Here is a 22,141-nt window from a genome sequence, read left to right as displayed (position 1 = left end):
ATCACATTCCGAATGCAGGGATGTGTTTTCTTCATCCATCCCCTCAGCGATGTCATATTCCAAATGGAAGGAATATGACATTTCCCACATCCAGCCCCTGAGAGATCACAGAATCATGAAATACTTGGAAAAGATCTTTAAAGACCATCTAACCGCAGCCCTAATGTTGTATTCCATATGAAGAGATGTCTTTTCCTCTTTTCCTCAGCCAGCCCCTCACAGATGTCGTATTCTGAGCAGAAACCAGGTCTCAGCTCCGGTCATGCAGTGTAATTACCATACTATAGCAAACTGGCAAATTAAATTTTGTGTGCATGCTAATTAGAAACAAATATTCTAGAAATTAAATTAGGTCTCGGCATACAGCCTTCCATCTTACCTCAGTTAAAAGTCGATTTACTGTGGCTGATTTTTTGGCACTGAGAGTCACTTGATACAGGTGAGCACAGTTTCTGGCTTTGCTGTTAATATACATCAGAACTGCAGTATCTTTTTTTTTTTTAAGACAAAATTACTTCTCCTATCATCACATTAAAAACATAATTTACATACAAACAGCTTGTTCAGAGAAATATTTTGTTCATCATTGCCTCAATATGACAAAGTAAACTCTTGATTTCAGGCAGTGCTAATTTTTTAATATTCCTAAACAGGTATATAAAATACAGGATGGGGAAAAGCACTGTCATCAAAACATTTAGTAATACAAGATCAGCACTTTACGAAAACCAGCTTTTATTTTTTACAAATGAACACTTAATAAATGGAAAATTCACATGTCTCAGATCCCTTTTCCTGCTTTGATATCAACTTTATTTCCAATCTCACCGCATTCCAGTGAAATACAGTGGGGGCTTCACACAATTGCAGTGACAACAGTTGGGTAACCAAAACCCACGAGGTGGATTGAAGGCAGCCTTCTTAAACTCAAACAGAGATACCCAAAACCATTCTCATTGTGTGATTGCTTTCAGGATTCCTCGGAGAACCTTGTAGCTCATTAACTGTTGGCTTTCTTTGGGAGGGAAGCAGGGCCCCCGCTCTGTCACGTAGGCGTAGGGAAACCTCAGCACCCAGAGTCCATCAGAGGGAAGGGTGATTTCCTGCTTCTCGGGGTAAAATATAGGGCAGGGTGGTGGTCCTGGCTGAACCTAAAGGCAAAAGGAAACGTGAATAGGTAATCAAGCATCATTACTACCTTAAAAAGTAATAGAATGCAAATGGAGTTTTTTTTCAAATGTGTATTGAAAGAAAAATAGAAGAAATGGTGAAGAATTCTCCAACTAGGAAAACCTACATTTTTTCAAGTCTTAAATTCAAATTGTAACTACTAATAATAATTGAGCAATGAGTCACTGCTTTTCTCCATGACATTTAAAATGACAAAGTATTCTTAAAGAGTCACTGTTAGCTTTTTTTTTTTTTTTTTTTTTTTAATAGCAGGGAATGCCAATAACTCATCCTTGGTAAAATATTTTTGTATATTTACTTTATACAAAGTATAAATTTAAAGTGTAAGAAATCACAAGCGCTTATGTAACAGATACTTGGGAAACAAGTGTCTGGGCTGAAGTTGGTTTGAGTTGGAGTTTCTTGGCACCGTTTTAATTAATGTTTCCCCAACCAGCCGTGCCTCTGCTGCTCCCAGATTCCCTCTGCACTCCCTACCTGAGGGGTCAGGGTGATCTGCAGAGGAGCATCAGGAACCACCACGAAGAGCCTCATGAACTGGGCGTAGTGGGGCTTGAGGCCGCGTCCCTGCGTCGAGGACAGGATGTACAGGGGCATGTCGGAGTTGAGGGCTTTCAGGGCCGACTCCTTCGGCCCCCCTCCCATCACCTTCATCACCTTGTCAGGCCCCGAGCACATGAACCTCCTCCCTCGTGCATCTTCATACTCAAAGCCCACAAAAGCCCGAGCGATGTCGTCCCTGCGCCGGCCTCTCCCCATCACCACGGCGCTCCTTTTCCCAGGAACAGCCTTGTTGGGAGCAGGCCAGGAATTGGTGTCTAAGTCTCCTTCATCTTCAGTTCTGGTCCTGATGACAATGTCCCAAGGCATTAAATAGTTTGTCCCCGGGATAAAACCCTGTTGATCTAAGCCTGTGTGGAAGTTGTAAGCCTTAGCAGGCCCCAGCTTGACCAGTGACCAGCTGGAGAATTTGGGCAGAAGGCCTTTGGGGCAGTTGGAATGGAGCATCCCGGGCAGGTACTCGACAGTGGACGCCTGGCGATCCACCAGGCTCGGCCTCTTCTCGCCCTTGGAGTCCCCGCTCTGCCCGTGGCTCTCTGCGTTGTCCCCTGCACCCTGGGCATCGGGTGGGTAGGTGCCCAGGCTGCCCGTGGACTGGCCCAGGCTCAGGGCTAAGCTCAGGCCTGTGCTCTCTCCCTGAGTCTGAGGCTCCTTCTCTTTGAGTTTCTCCATCTCGCCCTCCGGAGGGGCGGGCGATGCCTCGTCCCGAGCAGGCGCTGGGTCAGGTGTGCTTGGCTGGAATATGGGGAAGTTGATGTGCTCCAGTTTCCCACAGCACTTCTCTTCCAGCAGCTGCGAGAAAGAAAAGGTGGTTTAGTGTCCACCCTGAGATGAGGGAGCTCAGAGTCACAACATCCAGCAGCTACAATTAAGATACAAGAGGTTTGCACCACGTGAGAACCAAAGCAGCGATGGGAACACGGCCCACAGACCTGATTATTTAGAATTCACATGGACCAACATATTCAAAGTGTAAACAGCTGCATAAACTGGTGCTCCTGTGTGTGTGGTAAAGACTGGAACTGCCCATCCTGGTCAGCCCATTTCTGCTCCCAGAAATGTCTCCCCCAAGCAAAAAGTCGGTAAGGTTAAGAGGAAACCTGTGGTCACTTCAGGATACAGACTCTGCAGCTGGAACAAAAGCACTGCTGGAAGCACCAAGAGACCTGAATTACCTGGTAAAAGTCATAATTGGCTGCTTTGATATCAAAGGGGTCCTCCCGAGGAGCTTGTTTCCTTCCACAGTTACAGGCACCAGTGGAACGAGCCCGGCTGTTGTGGTACAGAATTGGGGGATTTCTGTCTGCTTCTGGCTTTTCCCCTAAAAGCAAAATCAATCAGACCTTGGGCAAATTGCTCACCATTCACAACTTTCTTTATTCCCTTCATCCATTGCTCCCTCCCTGCTATACACAAATACAAAATGTTTGTCAAGCAACTCCTCCCTTTCCCACTTTTAATATTGCAAAGTTCCAGTGGAGGTTTTACCACTAAACCAAATCTTATTTGTTTTTACAACCTCTTCCTGAAGGCTCAAAGTTCTTCTGCCTGCAATAAACTTGCAGAAGTCAGTTTTGACTCCCTGATCAACCAGGTCATTTAAAGCAAAGGGGGATGCTTATGCTTTTTAGAGAATTTTGTTCTTACACTCCTCTCATTAGGAGGACTCCAGTGTAATTGCTTTTAGCTGCTAAGACAGAATCAGAGTTACTACTAAAATCAGAAAATCAGAGTAAGAGTTGCTACTAACAGCGGACTGGCTCCTAAACTCAGCATAAAGGAAACCTGCGCATCAGCTCTGCTATGATCCCACTGTAGAGATGATCACAGAATCATCTGGAGTGGAAAAGACCTCTGAGATGACCGAGTCCAACCTTTGCCTGGTCACCACCTTGTCAATCGGAGCACAGCACCGAGTGCCACACCCAGTCCTTGAACACCTCGCTTTAAAGCTGCAAACTTTCACCTCCCACAACACTTCAGAGCCAGTACTTTCAGCCTAAGACATTTTAACACAGATACAAAACTGAACCATGAAACCAAAGCACGAGTGAGCACCTTTACCTGCTTTGGGGAGCAGATGGAACTTGTGCACGCAGTGCTGGTCCGTCAAGCTCCGCTCCTCGCAGAGCTGGTGCCCGTTGCTCCAGAACTTGTAGCAGTCCTCGTTGAGCTGCATGGCGTATTTGTGGAAGGCTGGGCCCCGGGCGTGCTGGCTGTACACGCGCAGGGCCTGGGCCAGCTGGTTCTTGTGCACTGTCATGGTGTAATTGTGGGGCAGGTTGGACTGGTAGGCGCTGTGGGCCATGGGCAGAGCCTTCTGGCAACGGTTTTCGGAGAACTTGGTGTCTATGTCTAAGTAGCCCTCCAAAACTTTGATGCTGCTCATGATTTTTGAGCTCAGCTCGCCACAGGTGGGGTCATCGTCCTTGCCTTCAATGGTCACTTCATAGAGTTTTAGAGCAGCTGCCACCCACTTCTGGTAGGTTGGGAGCTCAAAGTGAGAGGGCTGCGGGTTCCTCCCCACGCTGTCTTCAAAGCCCTTCTTGCTGAGCACCAGCTCCACGTGCTGCCACAAGAACTCCTTGAGGGTGCAGTCCACGAGCTGCCCAGAGGAGCTGGAGCTGGAGCTGCTGCTCTCTGCGTGGAAGGAGAGCTGCTGCCGGCCGTGCCTCATCATCTGATACCTCCTGGGTCCCGACAGGGTGGGAGCCAGCAGCGAGTCAGTCTCCCTCATGGTGCAGTTGCTCCGGAGCTGGTCGAGAAGCATGGCCACGGGATCATCTCCATCCTGGGGCCCTCCAGCCACAATGTACACGAACGCCTGGTTGGCGGGCACGGTGAACAGGCAGTTGATGCTCTGGTTGGTCAGCACGCGGCTCTTGCGGAAGATGCGGTAGATCTGATCCTCCAGAGCGTGCTGCAGCCTCCTCTTGGGGGAATGCTTCTTGGGGGGTGGCTTTTCCAGGTGACCACAGGGGTCCTGACCCCTGCTTGGCAGCGGATCCACCTTCAGAGCCCCGTTGAGCTGGAAGAGGAAGAGGAGGCGTGGAGGGCATGGCCTGCAGTTGAGCTTCCACTCCTTGCCGACAGGACAGTCCTTGATAGCAGCTTTCAGCGAGGGCAGCACCTTCTGCCGCAGCCCATCCAGCGCCCTGAACACGCGGTCGTAGGTGATGTCGAAGGAGCAGGTGGGATGCACCAGCAGCAAGATGTGGCACACGGAGAACAGGTACAGGAGGCTCAGGCAGTGCAGCTTCTCCTGGTGCTTCCAGAACTCGTGCGCCTCGGCGTGGGGCAGCGGGGCCGGGCCTCCGGAGGGGTGCCCGGGCCCGGCCTCTCTGTTCTCGGCGGCCGCCAGGTCCCCGCAGGCGCGCAGCAGCTGCGGCGTGTCGCAGATGGAGGTGAGCACCAGGTACAGCACGCGGCTCTCCTGGCTGTAGTACGCCTGCAGCTGGTTGTAGTCCTTGGTGGCCGGGTCCCCGTCCTGCCCCGCGGCGCCGTCCGCCAGCTCGGGATCCTCCTCGGGGAAGAGCGGGAACACCTGCCGGTCGCACACGGTGCTCACCAGGGCCTCCTTCTCGGAGCAGAGCTGCAGCGCGGTTTTGCCGAAGATGCCCACCACGCACACCTCCTCCTCGCCGCCCGCCGCGCCGCCCGCCTCGGCCGCCAGCAGCAGCTCCCGCAGGCTCATGGGCCCCACGGCCGTGCCCACGGGCCCGGGCGGCCCGGCCCCGGGCAGCGGCATCGCTCCCAGCCCCGCTCCCGGCTCCGGAAGCGGCGGAGCCCCGGCCCCGGCCCCGCGCATGAGCGGCCCCGCCCCGGAGGGCGCGGACACGGGCACGGGGGGCGGGACCGAGCGGAGGTGACAGCGCAGCGAGCATCGCTCCCGGAGCGACAGCGCAGCGAGCATCGCTCCCGGAGCGACAGCGCAGCGAGCGCCACGGGTCCCCATCGTCCCCGAGGATGGGATCCGCACGGCCGGGAGTGACAGCATAGCGATCGCTGCTGGTCCCCATCGCTCCCGAGGGTCGGCTCCGCACAGCCGGGAACACCGCGGGCACCGTGCCCAGATGCCGGGCAGGGCTGTGCCACCACTCTGCCCTGGTCCTGGGTTGTATCGTGAGCTAAACCGCGTTACAGGCACAACCTCTGCCCACCCCATGACTTGGAAGGAAGTTTTGAGTTCCTCGCCTTTAAGCAGTGCAGCCTTTTAATCGCGATCAGCCAGCAGTGATACACAGTACAAGGTCCTCTGACATTTGTAGCCACAGGCTCTCCAAGCAAAACTTTTGTTGAAGCTTGCAGCTTTCCACTTTAATGATATTAGTGCATTAAACTGTTGTTTTTAATTTGAAAGTGTACAAATACCGTCAAGTTATTTTTTGTTAAAAAAAGATATAATAATACTGAATTTCAGCAAATACATATTTGTATGACAAGCAGCACCAGTGCTAGGAATATAACAGTCCCTGCTTCAGCAGCACCCAGGTGTCAAAAGACTTGGGCAACTTCCTATTTTTTTTCCATTATGAATAAAGATGCAACCAAATTGAGAGACATTAGAGAGAGATAAAAAGCACAATCTGCTTTACAGGGTTTCACAATGCCCTGTTTTCCTGTGCACTACATTTACTTACAAATACATGTGCCTGAGTGGGATAAAAATGGGATTCAAGTGTCTTCTTGACCACAAATGGAAAATTGCTCCATAAACCTACTTTCCTTTTTACTTTTCATCAAAGCTGTTTGCAGCACTCAGCCGTGCAGGAGAGGGACTCTTTGGGTGAGCCATCTGTCAAAAGAAGGGAAGGGTCAGAAGTTGGATATCTGAGTTCATTATCACTGAGATAAAACAGTGCAATTCTTAGCTGGCACCTTAAAACCAACACAACAAATCAGTAAAATAAAAGACGCAATTCACCCTCACGTTTTGTTCTTCTGCAAAGTGGAACTATGACAATGAAAGTTGCATTGAGGCACCCCATTGGCCACCAAAAAAAGCAATTTTTCCTCTTGGGATTGTCAAATAACCTGCCAAAATGGCATGTCCATTCTGCAGAGCCCTTAAATCAGTAGGAATTCTGTGATTTTTATGATTCCAAGAAGAGGGACAGAGTGACTTGCCTGAAACTTGCGCCGCAGTGCCCGTGTCATGATTGGGGTCAGCCCAGAGCCACATTCAGTGTTTTCTTTGCTATTCAGAGGAGTGCCACCAGGACTTCTGAAAAGGCAATTATGATTACTTTGATTAGTTCCCTAGTTTTTCTAGATTAAAAAAACAATTAAAGAGAACAGAAAGGAACAGACCTTTCTATATCGACTTTCTTCAGATGCTTCCGAAGATCAATCTGATTTTTAGGGGAGGTACTAAGAGAAAAAAAAGAAATTGGTACAATGAAATGTTTCCCACTCAGTAAAAAGTGTTAATCACTGTTTAAAACAGAAGAATCTAATATCTAATCAAGGAATAAAGTATCTTACATTAAAGATTTTGCAGCATGAGGTGATGGCCTGGATTTAGGTCTCAGATTAACACTCTGTAGATCTGTGACTGTAATTAATGCCCTGCGTGGCTTCACTGGTGATTGTTCCTACAGCAAGGAGAGAAATGTTACCCCAAATAAAACTTTCAGGTCTCACTACCCTGAAATCCATTTAATATTTAATAAACCTGAAAGATTTTTGTGGTTTATGGCTTTCATGCTTTTTTTTGAATTATTAAGATTTGAACGTGCCTTGGATAAAAATAGTTTTAGGAAAAAACAGAACAAAACAAAACCCTAAACAGGGGGTGTTTCTTCTGCAAACAAAGTTCCAGCTGGGCAAAAGGAGTCCAAAAATCTACTGATAAAACAGAAAGCTGCATGGCCTTAATGTAAAATCAGAGCTGTCCTGAGTGCCAGGTGAGATTTGAGTTTGTCACTTTATTTCTTCCCTTCCAAAGCCCAGGCGCAGAATTAGAATGGTCATTTAAAACTATCACTGGGTGTCTGGATGAGAATCAATTTATAAAAAGAAAAAAGCAGGAAATACAGCACTTCCAGGGTGGATTTTCCCTTGACTCACCCTCCAGTTTACCTTGTCCATTCTCAGGTTGCTGTTTGTCTTCTTCAGTTTAACATTCAGGAGGTCTTTGAGGGTGATGTGCACGGGCCCATCCTTTTTCACTGGTGCTGCCTGAAGGCAAAGGGGAAATCAGGAAGGGAAAGTGACTGAGCACTCACAGAGTGATGTGCTGAGGTGTAAATTTCTACTTTCTCCCGGCTGATTTATGTTCGGAGAGAGATAGCTCAGGGACGCCGCTTGTAAGGTTTTCTGTGCTGTTTAGGTAGCCTGGAAAGGCCCAGGGATGGCCTTGGACAGCCCGGCGCTTCAAAGGACGAGGAGAGACTTCTGATCTTGTCTCGGTCTCGGTGTTTATTAATTGTTTATCTAAAAGATTTTCTTTCAGCCCGACAGAGGTCTGCACAGCAGCCAGCCATGGGCACACTGAGAGCCCCCAGGGCGGTCACTTATCTTTATACCTGAAGTTACGTGTACAATATTTATCATTTTTCCCCAATACTTTCTACCCTTATTAACCGGTGCACTTCTAGTAATAACCAATCCCAAAGTGCCACCATCACCACAGAAGATGGAGGCCAAGAAGAAGAAGAAGAAGAACAGGACACGCCCCAATTCCTCCATCTTACTTCTTTAGACCCCCCTGTACCAAAATCCTAAACCCTGTGTTTTACACTTTAACTAACTTATCCCTTCACCATTCACCCAGTGAAACCTTCCCAGTCCTCATACAGGTGTCGTCTCCTGTGTAGGATCAAAGTCCAGCCACCAGACACTTCTGGCAACATTCCAGGACTCCTGAGCCCCCCAAGGGTGGTCTCAGCCTCTCTGCACCTCCGTCCTGAGGTGCTGAGATCCCACACTGAGGAATCCAGGTCCAAAAGGAACTCAGGCATGAAACAAAAAGCAGAGGAACTCTCTGATTCCCTACCAGTTTAGAGGCTGTGCCCCGTTGGAGGAGGAGAGGAGCTGGAGGCAGTTTGGGTGGAGGCAGCGGCGGTGGAGGAGGAGGAGGAGGAGGAGGAGGAGGAGGAGGAGGAGGAGGGATGGACACAGGCATGGATACTGAGGGTGGAGGATCCATCTGTGTCCCCACAGCAGCACTCAGGACTGGCTTGTGACACCTCTGGCAAAGGGAACTTTCTGAAGGCGAAGCTGCCACGCTGTTCATCTGAAAGCGACGGAATTAAATAAAGAGAGCATTAAATCCAGCAGAAAAAGTAGGTGGGATTTTAGAGAACAAAGGTGCTGGCTAAGGCTGAGGTATAAAGATATAAACCCTCCTGCTGTGAGGGAGCAGCAGCTCTGGGTGCACAGAATGCCCCTGAGGAGCTGCTCAGACCTCAGTGCATCTGCACTGAACACAATTCCTAATCCTCACACAATTCCTGATCCTCACACAAACAAATATTGCCCTGCCCCAGCTGGACTGAGACTGACCTGCAGGGCTCCTTGTAGCTTGGCAAATTCACTTTCCAACTTCTCCAGCTTCTCCCTGAAGGTATTCAGTTCCCTTAAGTAGACTTGTGATGGAAATATGGTGTCTTTAACCACCTGAAAGCTCTAAGCATAAAAAGAAACAGATTATGTATGTTTGTGTGTTGATTTTCTTCAGATCAACATGATTTTTAGGAGGGGTACTAACAGAACAAAAGAAATTGGTACAGTGAAATATTTCCCTCTAAGTAAACAGCATTAATCCCTGTTTAAAACAGAAAAATCCAATATCAAAGGAAGGATCTACCTGTGTAACTCTGCTTTGGCACCACCAGTAAAGAAATGATGCTGCTGTTGTCAAGGGTCTGACCACACTTTTTACACTGGGCAAGGCTAAAGGCCAGTGGGAGCACTTTGGGGCTGGTGATGAGTTCAGAGGGAGAGGAGCTGGTGACCTGCAACAGAACAAGGCCAGAATTTCATTTATCATCTCAGCTTTTAATAAAGTAACTGTGACCAATCCTGTGGAAATTACAAGCAGGTAACAACAGAGCAAATGTGATCACAGAAAGCCAAGATACATTTCAGTACAGAATGGGGGAAAATCCTATTGGAAATAGTTTTTTATTCAAATTGCTTTTCCTGGTTATTAATCATAGAAACATTAAGGTTGGAAAAGATCCCCAAGGTCACACCAAAAGATACCATGGAGTGCCATGGACTTGGCACAAATATTTTCCTCTTTTCCATGAGCCATTGGGAGCTAAAACAAACCCAGGGATGGGGTGAGAAGGCAAAATTCAAGCAGAGCCTCTTACCGTGGAGAGGGACAAACTGAGCCCCGGGGGGTTGCAGCATTTCTCTTCTTTTCCACTCGAAATTTGGCTCGGGATCTTCGTTTTCGTTTGCATTTCTTGTACCTTGCCATTACTGGGGAAAAAGACACATTGCAAATGGGTGTAGAGAGATAAATCAAATTATACATTGGGACAGAGCTGCCACCAAAGAGAATAGCACAGGCAGCACCTCAGAAATGCAGCCAGAGGTTACTCACAGCTGCCTTGGTGGAATTAGCATGGACCAGTGATAGAAAACACGTCCTTAATTTCATATGATCCATGGGGATGTGTTTGCACACAGAAAGCACCGTTTTATATGGGCTTATTCCTCCCCTTTTCTATTTGTATAATAGATAGCATTAAAAAATAGTTATTATAAATAAAAATATGAATTAGTTAAATAAGTACACATGAAAAGCATTATTTATAATACTATAAACAAGTGTAAACATACAAGAAAGTGATTAGAAATGTTATCAATTGAATAGAAATGCTGCAACTATTAATATGAAAGCACAATAAAAATAAACGGATGTTCAGTTTTTCGTTAGGCTGGCGTGCCAAGCACTGAATTTGGGGAAAACGACGCTTGGGGAGAATGGTGACAAAAGCCACGGAGAAGACACGGAAGGATGCCGGGGGCGGCACGGGCCGGTCCCTGACCGGTGATCGGTGACATCCCAGCCCCGCTCATCGGGATCCCGCACGGAGAGCGGGGATTTCTCTGTCACTCACACCTACACACACACCTGCACACACCTGCACACACCTGTGGGGGTGTCCCGGGGGTGTCCGGGGCCGCCCCGTCCCCCGGGCCGCGCTCCGCGCCCGCCGCCGCCGATTCAAACCGCTCCCCGCGCCGGGCCCAGCCAATGGCAGCGCCGCTCTCTGCCGGCCTCCCCACGCGCCGCATGTAAGCCGCGCGCTGATTGGCTGTCGCTCCGAGGCGCGCCCGCGCTTCACGGGAGAGGGGCCGGCGCTGCCCCGCCCCGGCCCGGCCGCGCTGAGGCGAGCGGCGCCGCCATTGGACGAGCGCTCTCCGTGCCGCCAATCGGCTGCGGGCAGCGCTCGGCTGGGGAAGGCCGGCGGGGTGAACCGGGCGAGGAGCGGCCCCGCCGGGGCTACCGGCGCGACCGGGAGAGAACCGGGGAGGCGGAGCGGCGGCGCCGCCCCCTCAGGGCCGCAGCGGACCGGCCCGCAACGCTTCCCGCCAGCACCGCGCGCCCCGCCCCGGCCAATCACGGCCGGAGCCCACTCCGGGCCAATGGGCTCGGCCGTACCTCGGAGCGGGTTTACATTCTCCGCGGGCCAATGGCGAGCGCGCCCCGCGAGCCGCCAGCCAATGGGAGGCGCGCGGCGAGTGACAGCTGGCCAATGGGCGCCGCCGACTCTCCCGTGCCACGGCGCGGGGGGTGGGGATCTCCCCGCCGCCGCCTGAGGAATGTCAACTATTCAACATGGAGACGGCGGTTACCAAGCTCGAGACCCTGGTGAGGGCGGGCGGCGGCCGCGCCGAGAGGCGGCCGCGCCGCGGGCCGGCGGCGGCGACGCCTCGGAGGGCGCGGGGCCGCCGCGGAAGGGAGGGAGGAAGGGAGGGAGAAGCGGGCGCGCGGGCGCGGCGCGACGGAAGAGCGGCCCCTCAGCCGCGCCCGCGTTCCCCATCCGGGCCCTGAGCGCGGCCCGCGCCGCCCTCGACGGGGCGCCCGCCGGCCGCGTCCGGGTCAGGCGGGTTCGGCCGGGCCGGTCCATTCCGCCCCCCCTCCGCTCCTCGAGGGGCGGGGCTTGCGCCGCTCCATTCACCCCTCAGCGCGGGGCAGGGCGCGGCCATTTCCCGCGCACCTGGGGGGGGGCGGGGGCGGTGGGCGCGCTCATAGCCCGCCTCGCGGGGGGACGCGGCCGCTCCGGGCCGCTCCATGTGCCCGCGGCGGGAGGGGGGGCGCGGGGCAGAGCGGAGCTCCCGGACTAGTCCATTTTTTCCCAGAGGGGGGTGAGGGTGAAGCGCTCACCTGGGCTGCACCATTGTGGTTACGGAGGGGGGAGAGGCGGGCTGGGCTGGTCCATTGGCGCCGCGCGCGGGGGGAGCGGGGCGATGGCCCCTCAGCCCTCAGGGGCCGAGTCCCAAAATCGCGGAGTTTTCCCCGCTTTTCTCTCCGTTCCACGGAGCTGCCCCTCAGGGAATGACGGCCTCTCTGCCATCCCCACTCCTGGAAAAGTGGAAAAAATGAGGGTTTTTTCCTCCTTTTTCTCCTTTTACAAATGAGAGCTTCATTTTTTACCTCACGCGTGAGGGCTCTGGGGAGCGGTGTCCAACCAGCCGAGTTCCTCGTGCCGTCCCTCAAACCTTCATCTTCCTGTTACAGTGTCTTTTTTCTATTTTTGCCCACATATGTAGTACTCTGTATTTTTTCTGAAGCCTAATTTAATTTCGAAATATGTTTAAAGATACTTGGGTTAGATGTTTAATTACTGAATTTATTTATTGTCATGTTTATTGAAAGTCATGCTTTCAAGTAATTCTCATTTTAGGACGTGTGAACAGAGAGGTGTTTTTGCCCTCTTTAAGCTAACAGGGGCTTTTATGCTGGAATTTAGAATAATCTCACATCTCACAGCTTTGTGTCTCCTCCTTTCCCTTCTGCTTTGTTGTTTCCCCGTCCTGGATTTCCTGTGAAGTCAGCTCTCTCCACACAAGTGTGATAAAATAACACTTCTTATTTCCCTCGAGCTTTTGACACGAATTTCATGGAAAGCTCCCTTTTGGAAGCAGGGATAAAGTAATTAGTGGGAGCTTGAAGAGAAAAATGGGTCTGAAAATAACAAAACCAACCAGGTAATCAATGGTTATTTGTGACAGGAGCACCATCAGTGTTAGATTAATTATGGAACAGATCACAGAGCTGGCAGTGCTTCATTCAGAGCAGTTCAGTTCATTTTTATTTCTGTTTTTTGGGATCCTGCACCTCCTCTGGCCTGAGTGGTGTCTGTCCAGTGCCCTTTTTATGTTGTACTACTGGTGATGATGCACAAAAAGCAGTGCAATGTTAAAAGGGCATTGGCCAGCAATACAATCTGCATTATTCTCTATTCTTTTTAATCATATACAAGCCCAAAATCTGTCTGAGACCACAACATGAGATTGCCACTGGTTTATTTTTATTTATTATTTTTTAAGGAGGAACATTGGCCATTTAATGACAAATGCCATAATCCCTGTCTTAGACGTGGCTGAGGTCACTCAGCTCTGTGTACATCCCCAAAAATCCCCTTTCTCCACTCCATTCCCAGGTTTCTTGGTGTTTTTTAAAAAATCTCAGCAGCTCCCAAGCCTGAGAGTCCTCCAGCTCTCAATATGTGTTAAAAATCCCAATAATCCCTGAGATTTCTGGAGCACCCCTTCCTTGTGGTGGTGTTTTCACTCCCCATGGTAAAGGCCATCCCCAGAGCTGGGCAAGGAGTGTTTAAGTGCATTTAATGGAGTTTTTAAGTGCATTTAATGGAGTTTTAAGTGAATTTAATGGAGCTGTTAAGTGCATTTTACTGTGATTCACACTGGAAATTACAAAGAATAAACTCTGCTGTCTAGCAGATATTCCCTGTAATGCAGTTTAACAACATCTGGCTGATGGCAGGTTGGAATCTCAGCTTGCTGGGAGGAAAACCCAAGCCATAAATACACCTGGAAATGGAATTTCCAGTTTAGAAAGCACCAAACAGTTTGAAATTGAATTTCTGGCACATCTCTTGTTGGGTGTTTTTTTCCCCCCTTCTCACGATCAGTGGAATGGCAAATTCTGAAGGAGAAAAATAATAATAATGTGAGTTTTTGTGTGTTAGGATTTGGTGAGCTTTAACCTCGTGCAGCTCTTCACCATCCACAGAATCCTCTGGCTGAGTTGATGTGGTTTTTATTCCCTTTTTTTGGTGAGTGTGTGGTTGATTGGTGCCCAGAATTGTTGCTGCTAACGAGTGCTCTGACTTTATTGCACTACTGTGCTATACAGAGAGCAGTGCAATAGTATTGTCAAAGCATCTGAGAGCAGAGCCCTCTGCACTTGCTAACATTTCCTTCCAAACCTGTGAGTAAATTACACATTTGCACCTCAAACCCTGCATTTTCTGTGTGGTTTATTGTGAAATAATCATCCTACAAATGCTTCTGAGCTAGAATGTGAAGGGGGGATTTTTGCAGGTGAAATGCAGCAAGAAATAAATATTTACAACAATAAAAGCAGTCATAACAAACTGTCCTCACAGAATTCTGGCCACATTTAGCTTCACATCCAGTTTTTATTTTCTTGAATCACAGTGTGTTAGTTGGCTCCTTATGGAAATGTCAAATTGCAAATTTACACCTCAAACCCTGCATTTTCTGTGTGGTTTATTGTGAAATAATCATCCTACAAATGCTTCTTATATAGAATATTAAGGGAGGATTTTTGCAGGCGAAATTCAGCAAGAAATAAATATTTACAACAATAAAAGCAGTCATAACAAACTGTCCTCACAAAATTCTGGCCACATTTAGCTTCACATCCAGTTTTGAATGTCCTGAATCACAGTGTGTAAGTTAGCTCCTTATAGAAATGTCAAATTATCAGTATTGAATATTTGATGGGTCAAATTACACATTTATACATCAAACTCCGCATTTTCTGTGTGGTTTATTGTGAAATAATCATCCTACAAATGCTTCTGAGCTAGAATGCGAAGGGGGGATTTTTGCAGGTGAAATGCAGCAAGAAGTAAATATTTACAAAAATAAAAGCAGTCCTAATGAACTGTGTTAATAAGCTTAAAATTCTGGCCACATTTAGCTTCACATCCAGTTTTTATTTTCTTGAATCACAGTGTGTTAGTTGGCTCCTTATGGAAATGTCAGAATATCAGTATTGAATATTTAATGGGTCATTTGGAAAGCAGCTTTGTTGTCTGCTTTCCCAAAAACTCATCAAACTGATGTTTTTTGCTTTTCTGAAGAAAAGCAAAAAAAGAAAAAAAAAAAAAAAAAGGCAGAAGAGAAAAGCAAAAAAATGAGAAAAAAAAAGGCAGAGGAGAAAAGCAAAAAATGTTCTTTTTGAGGTGTCTGCCATGGAAAGGAAAACCTAGAAATACTTCTTAGTGGAGGAGAACAGAAACCATTGAGCAGTCAGGGAAGAAATCCCTTGAGAGCTCTTTAAAAATGTACAGTGTGCTGGAAAAGTATTTTATTTATTCTTGGGTTTTGTCCTGGCTGCTTTCTGGGGCAGGTGTGGGAAGGAGTTTGCTGGGCAGATGGTGAATTATGGTGAAAGCTTTCCCCTTGATTTATGGATGCTCCAGCTCTTCACTGGATTTATTTTCCTTTTCATAAGCTATTATTGAAAATGTGCTGGAGGTGTGTGGAGCATCATCCATCACCCCTCAGAAAGGGGATTTTATTGCAGATCAAACCCTGCTCCTTCAGGCTGGATTTCCAAACTCCCAAAGGCATCCATGGCCATTCCTTAAGGCTTGTGAAAAACTCCAGTCGCTTGTTTTTGACATTTTAAAAGTTTAATAGTAATTAAATGGTTATAAAAATGGTAATACAATTAATTATAATTCGGATAATTTGAATGAGGACAATATGAGACAATAAATACAAAGAGTTCTGGATGTCTGGGTCCCTTTTCTGGGCAGCACAAGCCTGAAAAGGACACAGTTAACAGAGGGTTAACCCTTAAAAACAAACACCTCACACATGATGCATAAATTCCATTCAAACACAGGATTCTGTCTGGTCATCATCAGCTTCTTCCTCTGAACCCCAACAGCACCTTGAGGCAGGGAGAAATTCATTTCTCCTGATAATACAGCAATAAATTCTCTTTCTCTGAAAGATTCAGGTGTGCTGTGGCTGCTATCTCACTGCCAGTCCTTTCTTTAAATAAACTATCCTACATGGCACAGTTTCTATTTTAACATTTTTTATAACCTAAAACTATATTTAACACAGTACTTAAGAGAATTAATCCAGCATTACTTTCTAACACAACACATATAATATTCATTTTAATATTTGCAATCATAAAATACCTGCATTTTTCACAGGCTGATGTTCAAAACATAAATATTGGAATCCCAGCCTGACCACAGACTGTGGATATTTATTCCTTTACAACAAATACAGCCTTGCTTTGAACCTTAAAAAAAATTGGAATGGTCACTTTGGGGTTAATTTCAAAATAAACAGTGAAAAGCAACTTCAGGAGGTCACAACCATTTTTAATTTGCTTTCATCACTGTCTCTTCTGTGAGTGTAAAATCACTGAATTATTGTGTCAGAGAGTTAATGAGCTGCTTGGGAGCTGGGGAAACTGCCTTTCCTGAAAGTGGAAGTCTTTAACAGATATTAAAATTGCAGACTAAAATTAATTAAGTAGTAATGCTATCAGCAGAGTGTTTTACAAGGCAATTAGACAATTCTCTGGTGGCTTCTTCATCCCAAGGAAAGAAAAGTGATGTCATCCATTAGTCAGGCTGGTTTATTAGGGAATAATAAAGTGTATTGTGGACATTAAAGCCATCTGAAAGAACACATCCCTAATATGAGTATTAATAAAAGCTCTGATGATTCTCTTGGATCCTGAATTAACTCTGTGTAAATAACTTGAGTGTTGTAGTTTTGCTAACAGAACCCTTTATATTTGAATGAAATTCAATTGGAAAACTTTTATGGTCTCTGAGCTTTTCAAAGTCAGGCCTCCTGCTTTCCTGAAGCACAGCCTGGGGTTTGTCTGCAGTTTTTGGGTTTTAATAAACTGTGCCTGACCTTAAATATTTTAGTTCCAGAAAGCAGAATCTGATCTGGATTATATTCAGCGCAGAGTGGAGCTTGAAATAATGAAAAGTCTTCCTGAGGATACAGCACCAGAGGTAGTATTTCCAGATGAAATTCCATTTTATTGCATGAACTTGGTCATAAATGGGTATTTTTTTTCTTTAAACCTGAAATATAATTGGCTATTCTTTAATATACTTGTCAGGACTAGTAGCAGTAGTAGTAGTAATAGTATGAGTATTATTAATATAATTATTGGTATTGTTGTTATTGTTATTTTATTTATTATTAATCATTACTATTTTATTACCATTAATAATATTATTATCAGGCAATTATTATTATATTTATTTTATTTTAATTATTTTTATTTTATTTATTTATTCCCTGCATCATATATCAAGATAAGTGGCCTCATATGAATTCCAACCTAACTCCTTTGGTTTCTTGGGACAATGAAATTCTCCCATGTTCTGCTCTGAGCAATCAGTGGTGTTGGCACCTAAATTCAGGTTACAGATTCCAGTCTGAGCTAAAACCCTTGCTGTGAGAACCAAGATAAACTTGCCAACAAGCAGTGAATAAATTCAGATTTGGGGGAGAGATGAGAGGAAAACAACAAATGACATCACGTCAAGGATTTTGTAAATAATCCCTTTTCTCCTGTAAAGGATTATTTCATGTTAAATGTCTCACACCTACACTTTTAATTGATGTGTGACCACATGAATTTTACCATTTAGTGTAATTTAAGTGTTCTGCTCACACAGGAGGACCCAGCTGCTCTCCTGAAGGAGATCCCAGTGCTGAAATCCAGGTACAAATCCCTGTGTGCCCGCATGGAGAAGATTTCCCTGGAGCGGAAGGAATCCATGGAGAGGATCCGTGCTGCCCTGGGGAAAGCCATGGAGATTGAGCAGGCACTGCAGCAGCAAACCCAGCTGGAGGTGGGTTTTTAAATTTAATTAAAATCAAAATTTTCATTTCAATCACTTTCTTTTCACTGCTGGCAGTGAACGCCAACTTTGTAACCTTTGCGTGCCACTGGAAATTATTGTTTGTGCAGACTTGCAGAAGATCAGGAGACAATTTCCCAGAAGGAATGCTGGCAGGATTGGAGCTGTTTTTGAAAATCCCAGCAGTTAAAATCAGTGCTGTTCAGATTTGGAGCTGAGGAGTGTCCACAGAGTGACACAATTTGGGTCATTTCATAGCAACTGACACCTCTGTGCCCTCCTCAGGGCCACACTGACACCTTAAAGAAAGTGAAACCAGGTTTAAAAGGCTAAAAAGCTTTTAAATGACAAATTTTCAGTGTCTAAAGGGAGAAAGTTAAACCATTGTAACAAACACCCTGGGATTGCTGTTATTCCAAAGCTGTTTTTCCTAAGATAATGTTTAAATTGGTAAAAAACTCAACAAACAACATTTTCTTAAGTGGTCTTCAGACACTGCTTCATTATTGAAGAGGTGAAAACATTAATTTTGACCCTTTACAAATGAGGTGATTTAGACCAATATTCTAATGACAGTGATGGAGGTTTAGACAGATTTATTAATCTGTCAACAGTTACTGGTAACTTTTGATAGACAAAATGGGCTGTATCATGATTTAAAAGACAGTGGTTATATGTCACAAAAGGGAAAACAGATCATATCTTACTGTGCTTTGAGGATATTCTGCCCAGAATAACTTTATACTTGGATTTTCTCAAACTGGAAGATTCTTTTCTTGAGTTATATATAGAGCTTTAGGTAAAGATTTTCTTGCAATTTTTATATTTCCTAAGAAAAGATTTTCTTTCACTTTTTATATTTCCTAAGATAAAGAATTTCTTTCACTTTTTATATTTCCTAAACCAAAGATGGATCGAACTTCTGGAGCCATAAAAATCTTGAAATTAAATACCTTTTTTTAATTGAAAAATTTCTCTTGCTTGACTAATTTATAGTATTGGTGCTAGAGGGAGATCATGGTTGATTTTTCAGCACCACTTTTTTTTGTACATTTGCTTTCAGAGGAAGGAAATCAGGAGTTCACTGTGAGTTTCCATGAGCCAAGGGCTGCACAAACATTGAGTCCCTCTGTAAATATCAGCACCTCAGGAACTGAAGGATCACACTTCTCTGTGCTTGCTTTTTCTTGTTTTCCCAGAACTCACCTCTGTCAGCAGCAGAACAGACTGCAGCCCAGCTGTTAAACCTGAAAACTGGGAAAGAAATGGAATTTTCAGTGCAAGAGGTAATTGGGGCATGGAATGTCAGAATTCCAGAAACCTTTAACCCCAAGTGCAGGAGGGGCTGGTTTTGGGATTTCATACCTCTCAAATGAGTGGGATTTTTCAGAAATGGGATTAAATTCCTTAACAAGCCTTTTCATTTTTATTCTATACAGATTAAGCTTTTTTTTAATTGTTCCAATTAGATGGTCCACAAAGGAGAAATTAGCTTTGATGGAAGATTCTGTTCCTGTTATTTTTTAATTGGGATATGTTTGTGTTTCTTGGGAATGCACTTGGTTGATCTTCTTGATAAAGAAACATTTGGGTGGGAGTGAGGGATGTCACTGATTCAAACCAATGTGGGGAGAAATTTAATTTCCTGTGAAATATTAAACAAATTTTGGGATATGAGTAACAATCTGTTCTAACTGTAATGCAGTAGAACTTAGATCTAAATTAATATTTATTTAAAAAGTCAGATATTCTCCCATAGCTTGATGTGTAATTATCCAATATAATTATCTGCAAATATCTGCTCTGGGTCTCATATTAAAAACATTAAAGCAGGTCAACAGAGGGTGTTTTTCTGATTGACTTTTCCTCCTTCTCACTTCACACTGTCACACTTTGTGTCCCTTTATTGCCACACTTGGTTTGCATGGAGCCTGTCCAGCTCCTGCAGCTTCCCTCACCCTTTGTTTGCAAATATCTGCTCCTCCCTTGAGAAATGCTCTCCATTTATGTCCCTCACTAATTCCAGGTCATGTGCAGCCCTCTCACATCTGTGCTGGAAAGTTGCACAGGCTCATCTGACTCGCACATTAATCTTCCCGTGTCCATTTTAAACTTCATTTTTAAACTCTGCTTAATCCCTAAGATTTTGCTGTTGACCTCAGTGGCTGCAAGATCTTTGCTTATCCAATGGTAAAATGTAATTAATGTAAATTTCATGCAGAAATGAGAGTGTAAAAAAAGATTTCTGGGCAAAGCACTAACAAATACTGACATTATTGTTTATTTTTAGCCATCCTCTCCAGGATCTACAGACCCTGGCTCAGATGAAGGTAAGTGCTGAAAAAATCAACTTCCCACTGATTTAATTTCATAAAGGCTGTGTTAGGCAGGAACTGCAGTGTTTTCACTCAAGCACCAGTATCTGCTGATTTTATGTGAAGAATTTCGACTTTTCTAGAAGGACCTGACCCCTGAGTTACATTCCAGGAATAGTTGCCATGTTTCTGGGATGTTTTCCTTGCTTTCATTGGGATTGAAATGGAAAACTTGTTGTGTTTAAGCTCTGGAAGAAATGGTGCACTAATCTTACCATAGAAATTCTTCTTTTAAACTCATTTATCCCTGCTTATAGGAAGGAGTTTTCACACTTGGTTTTGGTTTGTAAAAAAAAAAAACCCACAAAAACACAAAAAATAAAGCCAGCTGGTCATTGCCAGACCAAATCTGTCAATCCTCATCAGATCTCAAATTAAATGATTTTTTAACTGAGTGTCCAGATCCAGTGATTGTTTTTTCTCTCCTTTCTCTTGCTGGAAAATCTTTCTTTAGTCCCACCTAGGGGTATTATCAAACACTAATGGAAGCACTTTCTATCTTTGATGCAATTTCTGAAGAAGCAAATATTTTCCATTTCTTTTTTCTTTTTAACAAATATCTTCTGTTTCCAATTTTTAGAAGCCCAGTTCACCCCATTGACTAAGGAAGCATTTCTGAGTGTGCCCAGGAGCAGAAGAAGCATTGTCAAGTTAGCAGACATGAATAATTTTTACAAAGAGTTATTTAACCAAGAACAAGAGGTAAGGCTTAAAGCCATTAATGGAAAGATTTTTATAAACTGCAAAGAATTTCAGCCTTTTTAAATTAAATAAAAGCAGCTAGTTAAGCTTATTGTAAATTCAAAATGCCCTGAGACCAAACCATGTCCCAAACCCTGCCCTCCCCTCACCATCCCCTTCTCTGGGTGAGTGATGGGGGTTTCTGACAGGCTGATGTTACAAAAAAAGGAAGTTTTAAACTCAGGAATTCTGTCTTTTTAACCCTGAGATTTACAAATGACTGCTGGGATTTGAAGTGGCATAGAAAAGTTGATGGTAATCTGAATAAATTTGAGATTTACAAAAATCATCGATTAACCATCATTTGCTTTTTAGCCTTTTTCTGCCAGACCTGATGTTTGATCCCCGCTCTACTAAATTGTTTTTGTCTTGCAGAGCAGCACTGAGTCTTTCATAGGTGAAGAAGATGAATATGAAAGCCACTGACTCAAGAATTCAAATCCTGGAAGAACTGGGGATTGTAGAACTCGACAAACAAGGAAATGTTAAATTAGCTGTGTGAGAGAAAACTCATCTGCCTCAGAATCATCCTGGGTTATTGAGGAACAAGAATTTCTCTGGAGGAAGAGTTCCACTGTAGGGAAGTTGTTCATGTTTCTGTATAAATACTCTGTTGGTAATTCTTGAAATTGGAGAGTTCAAGGTCACTGAGATTGGCACTCAACCTTGGCTGTTTAAGGGATTTATTATGGGATTTTTTTTATTATGGGATTTCTTTAAGGGATTATGGTTGATGCATTTTTAAGGAATGTTGTGAGCCATGTTCCACTTTCCTGCTGCATTCCTGAGGGGGTTTTAAAGGCAAATAATCCAAGCCTCTCAATTGTCCTTGCATTCCTGAATAAAGATTTATTTTACTTTTGTTGAAGTGACTCCTGACCCTGATCCCTGCCCTGATTCATTTCCCTTTAATGTCAATTCCCTCGGGTTTTTACAGTCCAGGCAGGGTCAGAAGGGATTTCTGGGCACTGCCCAATCCAAGCCCCTGAACTGCAGCTCAGGGCAGAATCCTGAAAATTCCCAAGGATCCAGAATTTACAACCTTTTGACCACTCTAACAGTGAAAAACATTTTTTCCTATGTCTAATATTTCTATATTATATATATTATACATTCTATATATTGTATACTTTTTAATATTTATATTGCTATATTTCAGCATAATTTGAGAGGGTA

The 22,141-nt window shown here is 45.3% G+C and overlaps 3 protein-coding genes across 5 annotated transcripts; 1 reads left to right on the top strand and 2 right to left on the bottom strand.

Moving 5' to 3' along the window:
• Positions 1–721: 721 nt before the first annotated feature.
• SMG8 (SMG8 nonsense mediated mRNA decay factor) lies at positions 722–5,665 on the bottom strand. Its single transcript, XM_058818050.1, has 4 exons — positions 3,817–5,665; positions 2,928–3,073; positions 1,669–2,544; positions 722–1,151 (listed from the first exon to the last, which is right to left on the bottom strand). Exons 1-4 carry the CDS (start codon positions 5,663–5,665, stop codon positions 954–956), a joined length of 3,069 nt encoding a protein of 1,022 aa, XP_058674033.1. The 3' UTR covers positions 722–953.
• Positions 5,666–6,065: 400 nt separating this feature from the next.
• On the bottom strand, positions 6,066–11,035 carry PRR11 (proline rich 11). Of its 3 annotated transcripts, none has more exons than XM_058817955.1 (10): positions 10,864–11,035; positions 10,074–10,185; positions 9,563–9,710; positions 9,259–9,381; positions 8,750–8,989; positions 7,822–7,932; positions 7,237–7,346; positions 7,063–7,122; positions 6,880–6,976; positions 6,066–6,547 (listed from the first exon to the last, which is right to left on the bottom strand). In XM_058817955.1, exons 2-10 carry the CDS (start codon positions 10,181–10,183, stop codon positions 6,482–6,484), a joined length of 1,065 nt encoding a protein of 354 aa, XP_058673938.1. In that variant the 5' UTR covers positions 10,184–10,185; positions 10,864–11,035; the 3' UTR covers positions 6,066–6,481. The 3 variants fall into 3 exon arrangements, with proteins under 3 accessions (XP_058673938.1, XP_058673939.1, XP_058673940.1); XM_058817956.1 differs by having other exon boundaries at positions 7,834–7,932; XM_058817957.1 differs by having other exon boundaries at positions 7,834–7,932; positions 10,860–11,007.
• A 448-nt stretch (positions 11,036–11,483) lies between these two features.
• Positions 11,484–21,837, top strand: SKA2 (spindle and kinetochore associated complex subunit 2). Its single transcript, XM_058817807.1, has 7 exons — positions 11,484–11,584; positions 16,899–16,988; positions 17,664–17,840; positions 19,049–19,135; positions 20,140–20,179; positions 20,805–20,926; positions 21,341–21,837. The coding sequence occupies exons 1-7, from the start codon at positions 11,552–11,554 to the stop codon at positions 21,389–21,391; spliced, it is 600 nt and encodes a 199-aa protein (XP_058673790.1). The 5' UTR covers positions 11,484–11,551; the 3' UTR covers positions 21,392–21,837.
• Positions 21,838–22,141: the final 304 nt, after the last annotated feature.

This window comes from Ammospiza caudacuta, chromosome 20 (genome assembly GCF_027887145.1).
Source record: "Ammospiza caudacuta isolate bAmmCau1 chromosome 20, bAmmCau1.pri, whole genome shotgun sequence".
NCBI classification, from domain to species: domain Eukaryota; kingdom Metazoa; phylum Chordata; class Aves; order Passeriformes; family Passerellidae; genus Ammospiza; species Ammospiza caudacuta.
Note: the sequence above shows the minus strand (reverse complement) of the source record. Positions and strands in the feature narration are given on the sequence as shown.

Excerpts from the sequence above, each read along its gene's own strand:
- SMG8 (XM_058818050.1), bottom strand. The coding sequence starts at position 5,665 with ATGCTCGCTGCGCTGTCGCTCCGGGAGCGATGCTCGCTGCGCTGTCAC. Across the intron at positions 3,074-3,816 it reads CCATCTGCTCCCCAAAGCAG|GGGAAAAGCCAGAAGCAGAC; the intron begins GTAAAGGTGCTC and ends TTTTGCTTTTAG. Across the intron at positions 1,152-1,668 it reads AGATCACCCTGACCCCTCAG|GTTCAGCCAGGACCACCACC; the intron begins GTAGGGAGTGCA and ends TTTTGCCTTTAG.
- SKA2 (XM_058817807.1), top strand. The coding sequence starts at position 11,552 with ATGGAGACGGCGGTTACCAAGCTCGAGACCCTG. Across the intron at positions 11,585-16,898 it reads TTACCAAGCTCGAGACCCTG|TTCCAGAAAGCAGAATCTGA; the intron begins GTGAGGGCGGGC and ends TAAATATTTTAG. Across the intron at positions 20,180-20,804 it reads AGACCCTGGCTCAGATGAAG|AAGCCCAGTTCACCCCATTG; the intron begins GTAAGTGCTGAA and ends TCCAATTTTTAG.
- PRR11 (XM_058817957.1), bottom strand. The coding sequence starts at position 11,007 with ATGCGGCGCGTGGGGAGGCCGGCAGAGAGCGGCGCTGCCATTGGCTGG. Across the intron at positions 10,186-10,859 it reads CGGGACACCCCCACAGGTGT|TAATGGCAAGGTACAAGAAA; the intron begins GTGCAGGTGTGT and ends CTTTTTCCCCAG. Across the intron at positions 8,990-9,258 it reads AGCTACAAGGAGCCCTGCAG|ATGAACAGCGTGGCAGCTTC; the intron begins GTCAGTCTCAGT and ends CGTCGCTTTCAG.